The 17,879-nt window shown below is 44.6% G+C and overlaps 1 protein-coding gene across 16 annotated transcripts in view; it reads left to right on the top strand.

Annotated features, from left to right (window-relative positions):
• Window positions 1–17,879, top strand: part of LOC119436503 (probable E3 ubiquitin-protein ligase HERC4) — a 335,733-nt gene that overhangs the window by 91,963 nt on the left and 225,891 nt on the right. For 13 of the 16 annotated variants that reach the window (XM_049658141.1, XM_049658148.1, XM_049658145.1 and 10 more), the window contains 2 exons: window positions 12,643–12,801; window positions 13,144–13,329. The exons of 1 other annotated variant lie outside the window; for it this stretch is intronic. In XM_049658141.1, coding sequence (XP_049514098.1) covers window positions 12,643–12,801; window positions 13,144–13,329 — 345 coding nt within the window. The remainder of the gene's footprint in view (window positions 1–12,642; window positions 12,802–13,143; window positions 13,330–17,879) is intronic. 2 more of the 16 variants (XM_049658143.1, XM_049658151.1) reach the window with 1 other exon arrangement.

Genomic DNA, 17,879 nt, shown 5'->3' with positions numbered 1-17,879 from the left:
TAAGTTCATTTAGCCCTCGTAATGGAGTGCCGCCAATATTTTGGCGGCATTCTATGAACTTTGGGGCATGGCGCGACATCCAGCACATTGGTCAAAAAATGTTGCACACATATCAGAAGGAAAAGCAATTCGGCTGAGGCAGTTCCTGGCTTAACTTGTACAAAGCTGTTTATTTTGCGCTAAAGATGACCACATATTTAATGAATGGGTCCCCCTCCCCCACCTGATATTTTCGTGTGGCTAGGATCTGGCATAAAACGACTTATGACACCTGCCTGCCCCGCCCCCAACCCCCTACTCCAATCAAGTACGTGCTCCCACCGCCAAAAAAAATTTCTTGGCTATGCCATGGGCTAGAAACGCTGAAATCGCATGACCTTTCTTCGAGGCAGTTATTGTTGCATATATCCTCCTGCAGAAGGTGTGCACAAAGCTCCTTTCTACTTAAAAGAACCTAACGTTCATTCCCTGCTGAAAATTCAAGCACTTTCCAGGTCTTTGGACAACATATTCCTGCAGCTATTGAGTGCCGCAAATGCTGAGTGTTGTGAATTCACGGCATACTGTAGCCAAAGCAGTAATGCCAAAATTAACTGCATTTTCCAGCTCACTACATAGGTACCCATCGTAAACTCCGAGATGTAAGAAATTTGAAGAAAATTTTGGAAGCATAATCTGACTTCATTTACAAAACCTGTAGAAAATACAGTGTATACTGCTTATAACGTAAATCGCCGGAGTCGTGAATATCTGCACTATAAGCGGTACCGCACTATAACCAAAACAACGATCTTCAAGCTCTGCACGTATGCAAAACATGTAGACCGCGCATATCCGAGAATCGGAGCGTGCGACTGGGAGTTTTGCATCCGTTTAAATTTACAAACGTTGAAAGGTTAATGTCGAAGTACCCATGATCTTCGCATGAAGCAGACAAAGTAATAATTAAAAAAATATGTCGCAGTTTCGCTCGAAAGGCGAAGCATCAATTGCGATAGCAGATTAGTAGAGAGCTATGAGTATATAGGGATAGTAGTTTTATCGGCTGCATAAACTTGACTCATTTGCTTACTAACTGAATTAACAAGAGTTGTGTCAACGCGCACAAGCAAACAGGAATAGACTCGATGACCACAGACATCCACTGTCAAAACGCGGGCGTGGGGAAACGCGGCCGTCGCAGCAAGCGAAGGTTCGTGCGGTCGATCGCTTCAATGGAAACTGAGCGGCGTAAGCACAGCGCCGGCACAGCGCATACAAAGGTCAGAGCCGTGTGGAGACCACTTTCAAAATACGGTGCGCGCGACAACACAGACAGCCGGCTCGGGTGCGAACGCATTTGTTGGGAGAGTACAAGCCGCCCCCTCCCTCCCTCCCGTGCTGCCTTCCCGCTTTGCTTCTTTCACGTGGGAGATTGCGTCACCAGTTCTCCTTGCGCCCGGTTGCAAGGTACACATTTGGTGCCGCAGCAGAGTGTCGCCCCCCCCCCTCCCTCCCTTATCCCCGCGGCCTTTTGCGCGATGGAAGTCACGTTTGCTCTCCGCTGTGCGTTCGCTCCCTATGCAGGCGCGCGTCTCCTGCGCTTTCACTTGCACATACGGTGCGCGGCGACGATTTTATCGCCCTTGGACTCATGCTCCACGTCTCATGCTCCTCCTCCGCATCGCCCTCGTTGATCTCCTCTCCCATTGGTGGGTGCACCTCGTTGATTAGCGTGCTCACTACCGCCCTTGTCAGTGAGATTTTCCCACGGAAGCCGCATTATAACTGGTATTTCGTCTCGTGCAGCTGTACTGTAAGCAGTATGCGTATACATGGAGTGCTATGGGAAAATTAACGGGAGTCTGAAAAGACCGCACTATATCCGGTCCTGCACTATAAGCGGTTACATTATAAGTGGTCTATACTGTAGCTGACATTGCACATGCAAGTGCCTTGTTGATTGTGACTCCTAACAGTGGTAAACAGCCTCTTGCTATTGCGCCTACTTCGCTCCACATGTTAGCATTGGAAAGCATTGTATGTCGTGAATGTGTGACAACCAGAATTCGAGCCAGAAAACATATTCTCAGGGCTTAGACTGCACTAATTCGGTATGTCACGAATTCGTGACAATCAGCATTAAAAGGTTAAAACTTTGAAATTTGTACCAAATAAGCACAAAAGGCAAACATGATTGCTTTAAACTGTAGATAAGTAAAATCTAAAACTAATCAATTAACAATCAACCAGATTTTACAATCAAAGCTGCAGGCCTGCAACTGGAACCAGTGACAGGGTGGTGGCAGTTCTGAAAACATCAGTCTCTCCATAGCGTTACTGAATTGATAAGAGTTGGCCTAGTACGAGCTCTACAATATTATTGCCGAAAGACTCGTTGAGGAAAGAGCTTAACTCTCAAGCATAGGAAGGAATGAGCAAGCAAGGAAAAGTGGGAGAAAATTACCAAACCAAGGGACCCCTTGTAGAAATAAGGTGCTTCTGGTAGAATGGCTCAAAAGGGAATGCATGCAAATCAGTGTGGCTGCTCAATTTCTGAAACAAAAACAATTTTTTATTTGAATCTGTAGAATTTTAACTTTTGCATGTTTTTCTGGTTTTGCTAAATACAGTTGAACACGAATATATTAAATGCGGACAAAATGAATTCTCTATATCGAACACTGAAAACTTGCGGACTTATTATGTAAAAATACTTCCTTCATAATGAACTGGGTGTTAGATATATCGAACTCGGGGTGTCTGCTGCCACTTGAGGAAGGAGCTTCCTTGTGTGATGCTTCAGGATGCATTTTTATGGTGGATGTGCTTTGCCGTTTCTGTACCAACATTGAGAAGTGAACTGGAGCAGGTCTACACAATCTAGCGCAATAAGAACACCATTCTTGGTGACATAGAGGAGCACTAGCGCATTGGCAAAAATTACTGACTACTATGCATAGCTTTGTTTTCAATAAATGATTTATTGCTTGGCATCTTTTCTCCACTGGAGATCAGAAATTCATATATAAATAATGCATGAAAAAAGTTTCAGATTAACAAGTTTGAACCTGTTTGGTATAACTGGGGTCAAGTGTATATCAGGAAAATGTTGAACCAAATTGATATGTGATGCTAGTGCATAAATTTTCACAATTAATAAAACTGTTAGTTTTATTATTGCCTGAATTGTAAGGGAAGAATAAACGGTTCACCCCCCCCCCCCCCACACACACACATACACGCACGCGCACACACACAAAAAGGGGGGGGGGGGGAGGCAGCTGTCAAAAGCTATATATTGTCTAGCTTGAAATAAAAGAAACAGGTGGGTTCTTAATAGACCATCTATTGGCACATCTTCGCTTCCACTGTAACTTGACATATTTAGGAACTCATTTTGCCCCCTTCCTGTTCTGTTATATAACCTGCCATGAAGGCTTAACAGCTATGGGGTAGCGCTGCTTAGTACGAGGTTGCAAGTTCGATTCGTGGCCATGGCGGCCACATTTCAATAGGGGTGAAATGCAAAAATGCTTGTGTACCATGCGTTGGGTGCACGTTAAGGAATCCCAGGTGGATAAAGTTAATTTGGAGTCCCTCACTACGGTGTGCCTCGCAGTCACGCCGTGGTTCTGGCATGTAAAACTCCAGAATTTTTATTATTTTCCAATACTGTTAGCCCTTCCGGGCTGTTACAGGGTGGGAAGGGTACATTCAATCAATACAGCACAGTTCCAGCTCTTTTTCAAAAGTTTCTAATGAACAAGTATTGTCAAATACTCGTCGGTCAAAGTTATTCCATTCTATAATTGTTTTAGGCAGAAACGAATATCTATAGACGTCAACTCTTGGCACGTAGGGCATAACTGCAAATGGATGGTTAGTACGTGATGACCGTCTACCGGGCGGCCGGAAGTATAAGCCGGAATCCAAATTGAATGCATTGTGATAGAGCTGGTAAAGGTACTTAAGCCTAGCAATTTTTCTGCGAACAGCCAAAGTTGGCAGCTCCGCACGTGTAAGAAGTTCTGTTACGGACTGCGTTCTTCGGTAACAGGAAAATACAAACCTCACTGCCATTCTCTGAACACACTCAAGCTTGTCAATGAGATATTTCTGATTTGGATCCCAAATTATACTTGCGTATTCCAGAGTTGGCCTTACTATTGATTTATATGCTTTTAGTTTGACATCCGGTTGTGCATCTTTTAGTTTTCGCCGTAGGAATCCAAGTTTTCGTTGGGCTGTTCCACATATATTTTGTACATGATCACTCCAGTTCATGTCATGAGAAATCGTAATTCCTAAATATTTTAATTTACTGGAACGTTCTATGTCTATGTTGTTAATTATGTATGGGAACACAAATGGCGTCTTCTTCTTAGACACAATCATAGAAGTAGACTTTTCATAATTGATTAGCATGTTCCACTTTACACACCAGTCATATACAACTTTCAAAGAGTTATTCAACACGATCTGGTCTTGCAGGCTTTTTATGTGACAAAATAACACAATATAATCCGCAAACAATTGAACTTCGACGAGAGGATGTATGTCCTTCACGATATCATTGATATATAATAAAACCAATATAGGACCCAGAACGGACCCTTGCGGAACCCCGGATGAAACTGATGCAGTCGAAGAGCATTCTTCGTCTATTACCACAAACTGTTCTCTGTTAGTTAAATAAGCCTTGATCCAATTGATAATTTGTTCATCAATACCAAAGTCGTGCAGTTTGTGTAAAAGCTTCACATGACACACTCTGTCGAAAGCCTTGGACAGATCTATAGTAATAACATCAATTTGTTCTCTCCAGTTTAAGGCTGTAGCAAAAGCATGAGTAATTTCGAAAAGTTGTGTTGTTGTCGAGAGACGGCTACGGAAGCCATGCTGCTTGCCGTAAAAAAGAGTTGATGACTTTCAATGTAATTTCACTTTAATTTTATTATATATTTTTTCACGGAAGAAGATTGGGCTAACAGGCATTAAGGATTAAGTTTGCTGCTGCCTGAAGGACTTGTAACTGGGCTGCTTGCATAGCCTTGGTTCTCCAAGTATATCTAGAATAATTAGGTTCTTTATACTCACTAGCCCTTTGACTGCCAGCAGTTCCACAGTAGCACACTGTATTCCCTGGACATTAAAGCACCCCTCACTGAACGCTATCCGAAAATTTGTTTGTACATGAGATGTAAAATGCAGTCTAGGTTGAGTTTTACCACAAGCAGTTTCAAATTGGGTCAAAGCTAGAGGAGGTGGGAGAAATGTACAGTGGAATCTCGTTGATTCGATCTTCACGGGAACCAGAAAACAAAGCGTATCATCTGAAAATTGCATTATCCAACGTATTATCCAACCAAATTGTATTACCGGGAAAAGAAAAAGAAACATGTTACCCTGAAAAACGTATTATACAGAATCGTGTCAAAGGGGTTGCACTGTAATGTTGCATTGCCATGCCGCCAGGAAGCAGGCTTCTTTGCCTCCTTTCCTGCCTTTTTTTCATATCGGACATGAGAGACTGCATTACGAGCCTCACCTCCTTTTTTAATGCGAAAATCCGGCGTCGGCTTCGGCGCCCGCGGCCGAGAAAATCATCCCCAACCACGCAGGCCCTCCAAATATATTTGGGTATGCCACACCATTTTATCAATAATGTTGCTCATACCTTGTCTTGCATTCTTAGCAAAGCTATTCCTCGGAATTTTGAGAATGACAATCCACAAACAAATGTCATGAAACAAAACACCCACAGTGCATGCCTGAAATGTTACAAGTACGAAACAAAAATGGAAACCTGAAAATTATGTAATTTTTTTGGCGCGGCTAAGCAATATCTCCAGGATCGCCCCATGCAAGAGGCCGCGTTTCTACCAGAAAGCTTGCCTTCGTGCATAGCGTTCGCCGCCAGTGTTTCCGGGTAACCATTACGGTTGCTTAAGCTGCAGTTGTCGAGCAGCGTGAGAAGCAGTCAGGGATCTTTGAATGCTATGGCGTTCCACTCTTAAAAGCAAAGCTGAAGTGTTATCCCAATTTTTTTTTTCTTCTCCTTTTTCGGCGCGTGGTGCACTTCCAGTGGTGGTGGTTTTGCACATTTTGCATTGAATGATTTGCTGACTTCATATGCCATAATGGTGTCATGCAGAACTGTTTATGCATGTGACATCGATTCTCCAGTGTGAAGTGGAGCTCCCTCAAGGGGAAGGGTGCACATGCTTCCATTCAATAAAAAATTTCAGCTGTTTTTGCGTTGTGCAATGGTTCGGTACTTGGCAGACAATATCATCAGTTAGTTATCAATGCACTGCGCTTGTCTATTTGCAATACCCAAACTGGGTGAGGGATCTTTTAAAAGGAAACAGTGCAAGAAATCAATTTCCAGCTAGAAAATTCTCTTACAAGCATTTTATTTATAGCTCTGTCACTATTTGAGATTGTGATATTACTATAATCAGTGGTTTAAAAATGTAGTCATTCAAAGTCATTAGGCTGGCCTCATCGGTGCAGCCTCAGTGGGAATGACTGCAGTTTTTAATGTTTGCTTATGAAGTGGGAAAAAAGGCTAGCACATTGTGTCGGCTATCATTAGGGAAGTAAATATCCAAATTAAGAAAAATGTCTGTGTAACACACATAAAGTACTTGAGTATAGTGTTTTTTTTTTGCGCGTTCATATTTTTGAATTCTAGATCCTTTCATGCTTAAAAATTGCGTACGTTGAGGTAAGGTGAAAGTTGTAAAGAACAAGAGGTGGTAAATAGCAAGAAGTGTGTTGCACATTAGTGGAGGAGTACAAAGAAGGGTGTATCTGTTACACCCTTCTTTGTACTTGTCCGCTTGTGCACTGTAGATTTCTGTGACGTGGACAATAAACCAATCCATTTCTTTATGTTGGGGAGCAAAACTATTGCCTCTATAAGTCGTATGTGCTGCTCCATCTATTGAGCTTCTGTGGTGGCTGACCTTTCCTCTTCCTTGATGGCTATTCTTGCTTATGATTTTGTCCTGGTATGCCTTGACAGTCCCACTGCTGCTTCTGATCACTTGATTGAAAGTCCTTTATAAAATAAAAGGGGGAGGCACATGCCTTCTGTGGGGTGAAATAAGGGCATTGGCGGTGCACACTTAGTTCACTAAATCCTGTGATGTCGTCTTGGTCAGTTGACGAGTGACGAGTTGTGCTGAGGCTGTACCTGGTCAGGAGAGCGGTTGATCAGTCCCCGTAAAACTGCCCTGAGCAGGCCAACCTGACTTTCATATTTGGAAAATAAAAGCTGCCTGCTAGAATCCGTAAGCAATGCTTCATGGTAGTCTGTTCTTTGTAATGCCTGTGTGGCCATTCTCCCAGTTTCAAAATCGGAACTCTGCCAGTGTGGTAGTCGAACTTGCAGCTCGTCAACGTAACTGTCGTAATGGTCGTCACCATTTCAGTACTGAGTGTGATTTGTGAACTAAATATGTATATATTTATTGATGAAGACCTCTTGGGAGTGCAAAAGGGGAGACTTGCTCAAAAAGAGGACAGGTGGGGTAAGCTGTTTGAGGCAGAATTGACTTGGGGTACAGGACATACACACATAATGCATGGTGGCTACTGAAGATGCCATGTTTCTTTTGGAGCTTGTATGGGTTTGTCCTGAGGGTCAAGAGTAGAGATAGTCAGATCAAAATCATCTGGACACCACGGCATACAGGTATGCCCCAGGGGCAATGTGGCGGTGCACACCGTCGCTGCTTCCGCAGATGAAATGACCAGTCTTTATCTTCTGATCAAGACATTGGTGGTCAAGACTGAAGGCTTCACCAGCGACTCTGAAATGCTTTTCTGCAACATTTTTCTTGTATATTGATAGTCATGTGCATTTTGTTATCATTGCATTTGATGTTTTAATGTCTGGTGCTCACTGCAGTGGATTTTTCTGATGGCATCCTTTGACTGGTAATTTAGGACTTGACTTTTTTTCTTGCATGTTGTAACTTTTATGAGAAGCACAATGTAAAAAACTGTAAATTGAAAGCAGTTAACCAGGAAAAAGGCAGCACGGGCACTGAACACGCTCATTTTATGTGCACTATTAAATGTTATGTTTGTGAAAGTCATGCTGTAGGTGAAAATACAACATTGAGCATAGGTCGGCAGTGTGGGAGAACACTCACTCACACTCACTCACCATAATTTTTTCCAGGCTCCCCACTCACTCACGTTCACACTCACCTCCACTCACACTCACAGCACTCACTTGCACTCGCACTCACTTCCACTCACACTCACTGGCGCTCACTCGCACTCACCTCCACTTACACTCACAGACATTCACTCGCACTCATCTCCACTCACACTCACAGGCACTCACTCGCACTCACTAGCATAGGTCGGCGCACTCACTCATGAGTGCACTCACTCACACTCACTCGCACTCATTTCAAAGGCGTGAGTGCGAGTGCGAGTGAGTGCCACTGAGTGTGAGTGCAGGTGAGTGCGAGTGAGTGCCAGTGAGTGTGAGTGCAGGTGAGTGCGAGTGAGTACCAGTGCAGGTGAGTGCCAGTGAGTGCGAGTGAGTGCCAGTGAAAGTGAGTGTAATTGAATGCGAGTGCGAGCGAGTACCAGTGAGTGTGAGTTCGAGTGAGTCCCAGTCAGTGTCAGTGCGAGTGAGTACCAGTGAGTGTGAGTGCAGGTGAGTACCAGTGAGTGTGAGTGCAGGTGAGTGCCTGTGAGTGTGAGTGGAGATGAGTGCGAGTGCGAGTGAGTGTCTGTGAGTGTGAGTGCAGGTGAGTGCAAGAGAGTGCCAGTGAGTGTGAGTGCAGGTGAGTGTGAGTGAGTGCCAGTGAGTGTGAGTGCAGTTGAGTGTGAGTGAGTGCCAGTGAGTGTGAGTGCAGGTGAGTATGAGTGCGAGTGAGTGCTGTGAGTGTGAGTGGAAATGAGTGTGAACGTGAGTGAGTACGGGGCCTGGAAAAAATTATGGTGAGTGAGTGTGAGTGAGTGTTCTCCCACACTGCCGACCTATGCTCATTGGTACTCACTCGCACTCGCACTCACCTGCACTCACGCTCACTGGCACTCGCTCGCACTCGCACTCACCTGCACTCACAATCACTGGTACTCACTTGCACTCACCTGCACTAACACTCACTGGCACTCACTCACACTCGCACTCACCTGCACTCACAGTCACTGGCACTCACTCACACTCGCACTCACCTGCACTCACAGTCACTGGCACTCACTCGCACTCACCTGCACTCACAATCACTAGCACTCAATCGCACTCACCTGCACTCACATTCACTGGCACTCACTCGCACTCACCTCCACTCACTCGCACTGACCCCTTTGAAATGAGTGCGAGTGTGAGTGCACTCATGAGTCACTGTGCCGATCTATACCGCTCACAATTCGTGTATATTAATAACGAAGCTTCTAATTTAGCACCTGTTGCATCGGGAGTGCGCCAAGGCAGTGTTTTGGACCCAGCTTTATTTTTTATATACATAAATGATTTGCCTTCCCGATTACATGGTAACATCCGTCTATTCGCTGACTATTGTATTTCGTACCGCGAAATTAATCGCAGTGATAATCACCATATACAAAATTCTGCCTTTTCGTGGTGTCAGGAGTGCCAGATGACTCTAAATGCTGAAAAATATGTAACGCTAGCAGTAAGAAAGAAACAGATATCTGAGTTTACTTACATTATTAATGACACACCTCTCACTTGTGCATTTCAGCGTAAATATTTAGGTGTCACTTTAACATACGCTCTCCGATGGGAAAGCCATGTTAACAAAATAACCTCAAGTGGAAATCAATGTACATGCTGAGCACTAAACCGACTCTTCTTTCTGAGAAGACACCTTCGCCTTGGGGCCCCAGATAAAATTTGCTGGCCTACAAAATGCTTGTTCGAACAGTGCTGGAGCACGCCAATATTGTTTGGTTTCCGTACACAATATAACTCATTGCAAGAATGGAAGGGCTGCAGAGGAAGGCAATAAGGTTATATTTTAATAAATACAAATTAACGGATTCATTGACTAAATTATTAAAGAGAGCTGGTTTATTAACACTGCAAAGTAGAGCAAAACTAGCACGACTAAATTTTTCTTTTCAATTTATTCATGGTGGCATAAACATTGACGTCAGCCCCAAACCCTCTCTGTCCATCTCTCTGTCATTGACATTAGACGTGTGCATGCTTGACACCCATGCTCGCTAAGCTCCCCTTCGGTCGGATTGAGCCAAGAGAGCGGGAAATAGAGGGAGAGATTGACTGTCCGTATACTTAGTCAACCACTTAATGCCGAAACAAACACAAAAGGGAGAACAAAGCGGTATCTATCATTGCATCTTTGCTTTTTCTCCATGTATGCGAGCGTGCGTGTCTGTTACTCTGTGTTAACTTGGCTAGTCCCTCTTCCGCTCTGTCTGTTTATATAAGGAGCCTGTACGTGTATGTTTAAGAGGGAAGCAGGAAGAAAATGAGGAGCCATTCCACCCTCTGAAGGCGGATGGCCAGCGAAGCTGTAGCAAATCAAACGGCATTAAATGTCTTCACTCAGTGGAAGTCATGGCAAAATTTGCCAGTCATGATTTGGATATGTCTGCCATCAGCGCTCCAGCCCATACATATTCCCTGGTGTATTAAAGAAAATGTGGCAGTTTCGCCCGAAAGGCGAAGCTTCGATTGCGATAGCAAATTAGTAGAGAGCTATACGAAGTAAGGATAGTAGTTTAATGGGCCGTATAAACTTGTACACATTCGCCTACTAACTAAATAGACAAGCACGGTGTCACGCGTGAGCAGGTAAACATGAACGCATCTCGCTCGATGACCGCGGAAACTTGCTGTCAGAATGCTGGAGTAAAGAGGCGCAGCTATAGCCGCGAGCGAATTGACCTTCGTGCCGCCTCTCGCTTCAAAGCGAACTAAACGTCTAAAACACGGCGCATACGAAGTAACCGGCTCTAGTTGAACATTGTTCACGTCGCAAATCGCTTTGAAGAGGAGGTGCGCGCGCGCGCCCTTTTTCCACGTCGCAGATCGCTTTCGAGATATGACACCCACGCGGCCGCCGCCGGAGCAAGACCACCCCCCCCAATGCCTGACGCACGACAGAAGCAGCGCGCATCCGCCCCGCCTTTTCCCTCGCACGCGCGAGATTGAGCAGCAACTGTCGGCTGACCCTCGCAGGCTTGCACTCGCACACGCAGCGTACCGCCGGCACACTGCGACGATTTTACCGTGTTCGGACTTTATACGGAACCTCACAACGACGTCCACGACCACGGCAGAAGTTCTCTTGGAGTGTCCATATAATTGCTATCGCAATACAATATATCCGCTCATCTCATTATACATTGTCTCACTCATCCCTGATCTTTGGATTATTACGACCTTAGTGAGTGGTTTCTATCTTGGCGTGCACAATCTGCTAGTGCGATAAGTCATCACCGCTAGTGAGCTTGTACACACAACGTGCGTCCATTTTTCCGAAAGCAAGGTGAACCGATATCACCTCTGCTTATCATTCAAGCACTCACCACGTTCACACTCACTTCCACTCACAACCACTCACTTATGTTCACACTCACCTGCACTCACACCCACGTTCACACTCACCTCTACACACCCAGAAGCACTCACCCCGTTCACACTCACAGCACTCAGTCACGTTCACACTCATCTCCACTCACACTCACAAGCACTCACCATGTTCACACTCACTTCCACTCACACTCATTGGCTCTCACCTCCACTCACACTCACTGGCACTCACCTCCACTCACTCACACTCACTGGCACTCACTCACACCCACCTCCACTCACACTCACTGGCACTCACTCGCACTCACACTCACTGGCACTCACTCGCACTTCCACTCACTTCCAGTCACACTCACTGGCACTCCCACTCACTTCCAGTCACACTCACTGGCACTCACTCGCACTCACCTCCACTTACACTCACTGACACTGACTCGCACTCGCACTCACCTGCACTCACATTCACTGGCACTCACTCGCACTCACCTCCACTCACAGGCACTCACTCGCACTCACCTGCACTCACACTCACTGGCACTCACTCGCACTCACACTCGCTGGCACTCACTCGCACTCCCACTTGCACTCCCACTCACTTCCAGTCACACTCACTGGCACTCACACTCACTGACACTGACTCGCACTCTCACTCACTTGCACTCACATTCACTGGCACTCACTGGCACTCACCTCCACTCACAGGCACTCACTCGCACTCACCTGCACTCACACTCACTGGCACTCACTCGCACTCGCACTCACCTGCAGTCACACTCAGTGGCACTCACTCGCACTCGCACTCACGCCTTTGAAATGAGTGCGAGTGAGTGTGAGTGAGTGCGCCGACCTATGACATTGAGAGAGCAACAAAAATGTCATTCACTTGATTTTTGTTTTTGATATTACTTGTAACTCTTGCTTCAAAACTTGAGGCAATTTACTGATGTTCTCTTTTTTTTTTTTTACTTGTCTTCTATTAGCAAGTCTAAAGAACAGCTTTACTTTATTGAAGATCTCATCTTACCTATCTACACTCGGGGTCCAGTTTTCTTTGTTGCTGTTAAATACATTATTATTGCTTCATGTTCTCCTCGATGTGTGTGCAGTGCCAAGTATGAAGCGGTCACATTCAGAAGCAGGGACGGGTGGTGGCAGTGGGAGAGCCAGTCCTTCACTGGGGCTATCACCAGGCTCAGGAGCTCCAATGATGATGTATTCCTGGGGTCTAGGGCCCAATGGAGAGCTTGGCCTTACGCAAGGCAAAGGTGAGGAAGAACTGATGACCAAGAGAACCGTAGTTAGGTGGTGGCCCACTTGTGAATGAAAACGCTTTATGCGTTTGGTGTCTGCAGTGGCTTGTACAAGTTTTTTTTTTTTTTTTTGCTGAGTTTACTAAACAGAGGTTTACTGTGTGGAACAAACTGCAGTGTGGAGAGTAGAAAGTGGATAATGTAGGGTGTCTACTGTGTAGTTCATAAATTAGCTGAAACTAGACAACCATGTACTGTCAGCTTTTAAGAAACTGTTTTGCAAATCTTGCTGTGTATATCTTACAAAATGGTGGTCGCATTTTGTCATGGCCTTCTGAATGATTATTGGGCCTACAGATGGCGTGGACACTGAGACGCCAGTGAGTCAGCCGGAGCGAGTGAGGCGTTTTGGCACCCGGGCAGTACGGGAAGTTGCTTGTGGCCACAAGCACACCCTTGTGTTGCTGGCAAGTGGGTCTGTCTACAGCTGTGGTGCCAATGACTTTGGCCAACTAGGACAAGATCGCTCTATGCGCAAGCTGGGTAAGGAAACCAGACTTCTTTTTTTTTTTGTAAAAGAGGAAGTAAAAGTAGCAGGGTTTTTGTATAATCAGTACTTGTGCATTTCATTAATTTATTCCATTTATGTTTTAGTACCACTTGTAGATTAAAAATGTGGACTATATTGTATGTGACCCTTTCATTTTTGTTCATTTTCAGTATATACCTGGTGGTTTTACGAAGACTAAGTAATAATTAAAATAGCTGTTTTGAAATAAAAGGGTGGTTCCTTCGGAGACATACTGTCTGTGTTGGTGCCACGAGGTGACAGGTGATAAGGGGTAATTATTCAGTAATTAACAAAAATCTAATTAACAAAACAATGTTTCAGCGTGCTCATCATAATTGGGAACTTGAAGCGAGCTTTCCGTACAAACCATATCAACATCTGGATCTGGAAAAATGCGATTACAGTTGGACCCACTTATAACAATATTCAAGTGCCACGAAAATTTCATTGTTATAACTGGGTTGCATAAAAAAAATCAAAATAGGGGAATTTTATTTATTTATTTATTTATTTATTTATTAATACTGTCGATCCCATCAGGGATCATAACAGAAGGGCATGTACATAGTTGTCTTACAATTAATGCAATATTTAACAATTTAATGCAACAATTAATACAATATTTAGTTTACATACAATACATTGACAATTAGCAAAGACAAACAGTGAGGTTGGCAGAAATAATAAAGCAAATAAATCGTATTAAGAAATGAACGAGGAGTAATAAAGAGGGAGACAATTGTCAAAGGTGAACGAAATCGTAGCATTAATTACAACATATACATTGCATATGCTTTGGAATAGCAAGAGGTAATGAAATAGGATAACAATTATAAGCGGTAAAGAATGGTAGGCAGTAATAACAGAATAATACAAGGCAAAAAACTGGTAAAGAGGCAAAAGTTAGCATAAATAAACAATGGAACTCAGCTATGACAAAGTACAAGGTATTAGGTTTACACAAGAGGCGATAATCTATAAATAAATTGGAATTTTATATACAATAAAATAGAATAAAATGGCACAGAAATGAATGGTAACACATGTAGGTCAGAATTGTGAAGCATGCAATTTGTTGTCGACTTATGTTAAAAAAGCAGATAAGGTTGGGCTGTTTGTAATGGTAGGGTCCAGCTTGTTCCAATCACGCGTCATTAAAGGAAAAAAGGAATGCTTATGACTTTCCGTATGAATTGGGTGTTCGTTTAATGTTAGAGTGTGTTTATGTCGGGTGGGTCGTGTTTGTGTTATGGGTAAGTATTTTGAGCTGTCTATTTTTATTTCGTTATGAATAAGTTGGTACATCATTTTAAACTGCACAAGCTTTGCTCGGTTTTGTAAGGTAAGAATACCGGCCTGTTTTAGCAATTCTGTGGGTGAGTCTGTTAACTTATACTTATTGTAAATACATCTTAGTGCCTTCCTTTGAACTGCTTCCAGTTTGTTAATGAGTTCTTTAGTGAAAGGAAACCAAACAACATTAGCATATTCTAATACTGATCTGACAAATGTGTTATATGCTAGTAGCTTTGTGTTTGGGGGTGCTAGTCTGAGACATCTGTTTAGAAAGAACAACTTTTTTTGTGCGGTTGAGGTAACGTTGTTAACATGGCGTTCCCATCTAAAGTCGTGTGTTAATGTCAAGCCAAGGTACTTGAACTCCTTCACTGTGTTAAGTGTGGCGTTATTTATAGTGTAGTTGAATTCTGATCTGTGCTTTTCCTCGTAATTGATAGTGTAGCCGATTTTTTAATGTTCAAAGTCATTTGCCATTCGTTACACCATTTATGTACTAATGATAAAGCGTCATTCAAAGCTAGATGATCCTTATACGAATTAATTACCTGATACAGAACACAATCGTCAGCAAAAAGTCTAACATTGACAGAAATATTAAGTGGCAGGTCATTAATGTATATAAGAATTAAAACTGGAGCCAGAACACTTCCTTGTGGAATGCCGGATATGACGCTTGATTTAATTGAATGTTGCTGATTTACTTCTACAAATTGCGAAACTTGTCAGAAGAAACGGAAATGGCTCTCCTAGAAGTCATAAACAAGCAGTGGTCCCAAGGAATTGTTCCGGATCACATGCGCCTGTCAATAATCAATCCGATACCAAAACCGGGGAAAGACTCTACAAAAATCGCCAATCTCCGCCCAATATCGCTTACACCAACCATATGTAAGCTCACTGAGCGGATGATACATACCAGGATAACCCACTACATCGAATATTGCAAACCAGGCTTACATCCGTCCCAAGCCGGATTTAGACCTAAAATGGGAACCCACAATAACCTCTGGCTGCTTCGGAGGGTCCTAAATAGAAATTCAAGGAGTGGGCCACCGGACTACATCCTAGCTGTCGACATGCGGAAAGCATTTGACAATGTCAAGCAAGATCAAATTCTCTCAAATCTAGCAAGAATATATCCCAGCCAACGAACAATAGACTGGATCGCAAGATTTCTTGAAGCCAGACCCATTCGACTTCGCAGCAACAGCAATGCCGTTCCAGCCACTTACTATCTCGATCGAGGAGTCCCTCAGGGTTCGATTTTGGGACCACTGCTTTTTAATGTGGCCATGCTTACTGTGGCCCGCGAACTAGAGACAAGCACTAGCGCCCGCTATACCATATATGCGGATGACATAACCATTTGGACAGAAGCACAAGACTATGGCGGGAACATTGAGCACATGACCACCGAACTTCAAGCTGCCCTTATTGCACTCGAAGACACCCTTCCTAAACTGGGACTCACTTTAGCACCTGAGAAAACGCAACTTCTATGTGTCAATGGCAGACGAAGCGTGCTCCTGCCACAACAGGCAATAGTATTGACATTGGGTCAGCATGAACTCAGGGCCACCCACGGTCACGTTAAAATTCTTGGGATTCCCATCCACAGTTGCAATACGGGACAATTTTGGACGACTGAGCTCAAAAAGCAATGGCCCAGGCTCTTGCACACTATAAAGCGCGTCTCCAACAAGTTCGGCGGGGCACGGCAGGTAGCCTGCACCACCCTCATCAGATCCATCGCACTTGGCAAAATCACCTATGGAAGCACAGTCGTAACACCATCAAAAACAGCCGAAAAAAACATTCAAGTACTCTACCTACAAATCCTTCGGACAATTACAGGTCTCCCGAGGTTCACGAATATACGCAAACTGCAAGACTTAACGCCCCTGCCATCCATCGACGAAATCATCAAACATGCTCAGACATCACTGAATAATCGACTGCATCTCACGACACAGGGCCAAGACACACTGCTGTGGGACACCCGACGCGTCCGCGTAGAACCGCGGAACACTGCAGCCGAAGAAACCACCCTTGCTTTTCCTACCCTTTACCCCTCCAAGATGTCTACGCCACTTGCAACAGGGGCAACTACGGCCAGACAGCGCCTCTCTCACAGACACAATCAGTGCGACGCTAACGCAATATTTACTGACGCCGCACTCGATGGCGACCGCATGGCTCTGGCCTGGTACAAACCCTCGACCGGTGAGGCCAGGCGCTATATTTGTACACTAAACTACGCGACACCTGCACAGGCAGAACTTTTGGCCATCTGGACCGCCTTACAAGACAATGCCGCGCCATCCACGATCTACACCGACTCCTTCGAAGCATTAAAGGACATTGAGGACCCCAGTGTGGAAGATATCACTGCTATACGCATCCGCCATATTCTACAGCACAAGCAGAAGAATGGCATTGACGTTAGGGTCGCCTGGACGCCGGGACACGTGGGGGCCCAGGGGGGAGGTAACGAGGTGGCGCATGGTCTTCCCACCTCACAATCTGGAGTTTTGCCTTTTCGTCTCCAACCTCTCCTACACGGGTCTCCCGACCTTGGTGACCACCCCTATGCGGATTTGCCGCCGAACTCTCATTTCGAAATGGCACGAATACGTCGCTTCCTCAAGTACGCTAACAGGGAGAGACTCAAACATCTCACTCCTCCTCACATGTTTAAGGACCTCGCCCTCAGCAGATCCCAGGAAATATTTATAAATAAAATACTTGCCAACACAGCTACTACCCCTGACAGAATTCACAAATGGCAGACAGTGGCTGACCAAAAAAAGGGCATTGACGCCTCTGCCCCCACAATATGCACCTTCTGCCACTCCGTATGCGAAGCCAACTTGCAGCATCTCATTTTACACTGTCCCATGTTAAATATGTATCGAGACGACAGCAATATCTTTCAGCATTGCCACATTGAAGCTTTACAGAACGACATTCTTGAAAACCCCGATCACCTGGTAAAATTAGCCCACTTCGGCGTTGCTAGCGGCCTGGCTCGCGCGATTTAGTGGGTGTCTACCTCTCCTCGTATGTCCCTCCTCCCCCACCAGCGACCTTCGGTCCTCCCTTTTCTTAATAAAGAATTCATTCATTCATTCTACAAATTGCGTGCGATTAGTAAGATAGTCTTTGATCCAATCGAGAATAGGTCCTTTTCCCAAGGTAAGTTCGAGTTTATAAGTTAATTTCT

The sequence above is a fragment of the Dermacentor silvarum genome, chromosome 1 (genome assembly GCF_013339745.2).
Source record: "Dermacentor silvarum isolate Dsil-2018 chromosome 1, BIME_Dsil_1.4, whole genome shotgun sequence".
NCBI classification, from domain to species: domain Eukaryota; kingdom Metazoa; phylum Arthropoda; class Arachnida; order Ixodida; family Ixodidae; genus Dermacentor; species Dermacentor silvarum.
The sequence above is the reverse complement of the archived record's forward strand: the minus strand, read 5'-3'. Positions and strand labels throughout refer to the sequence as shown.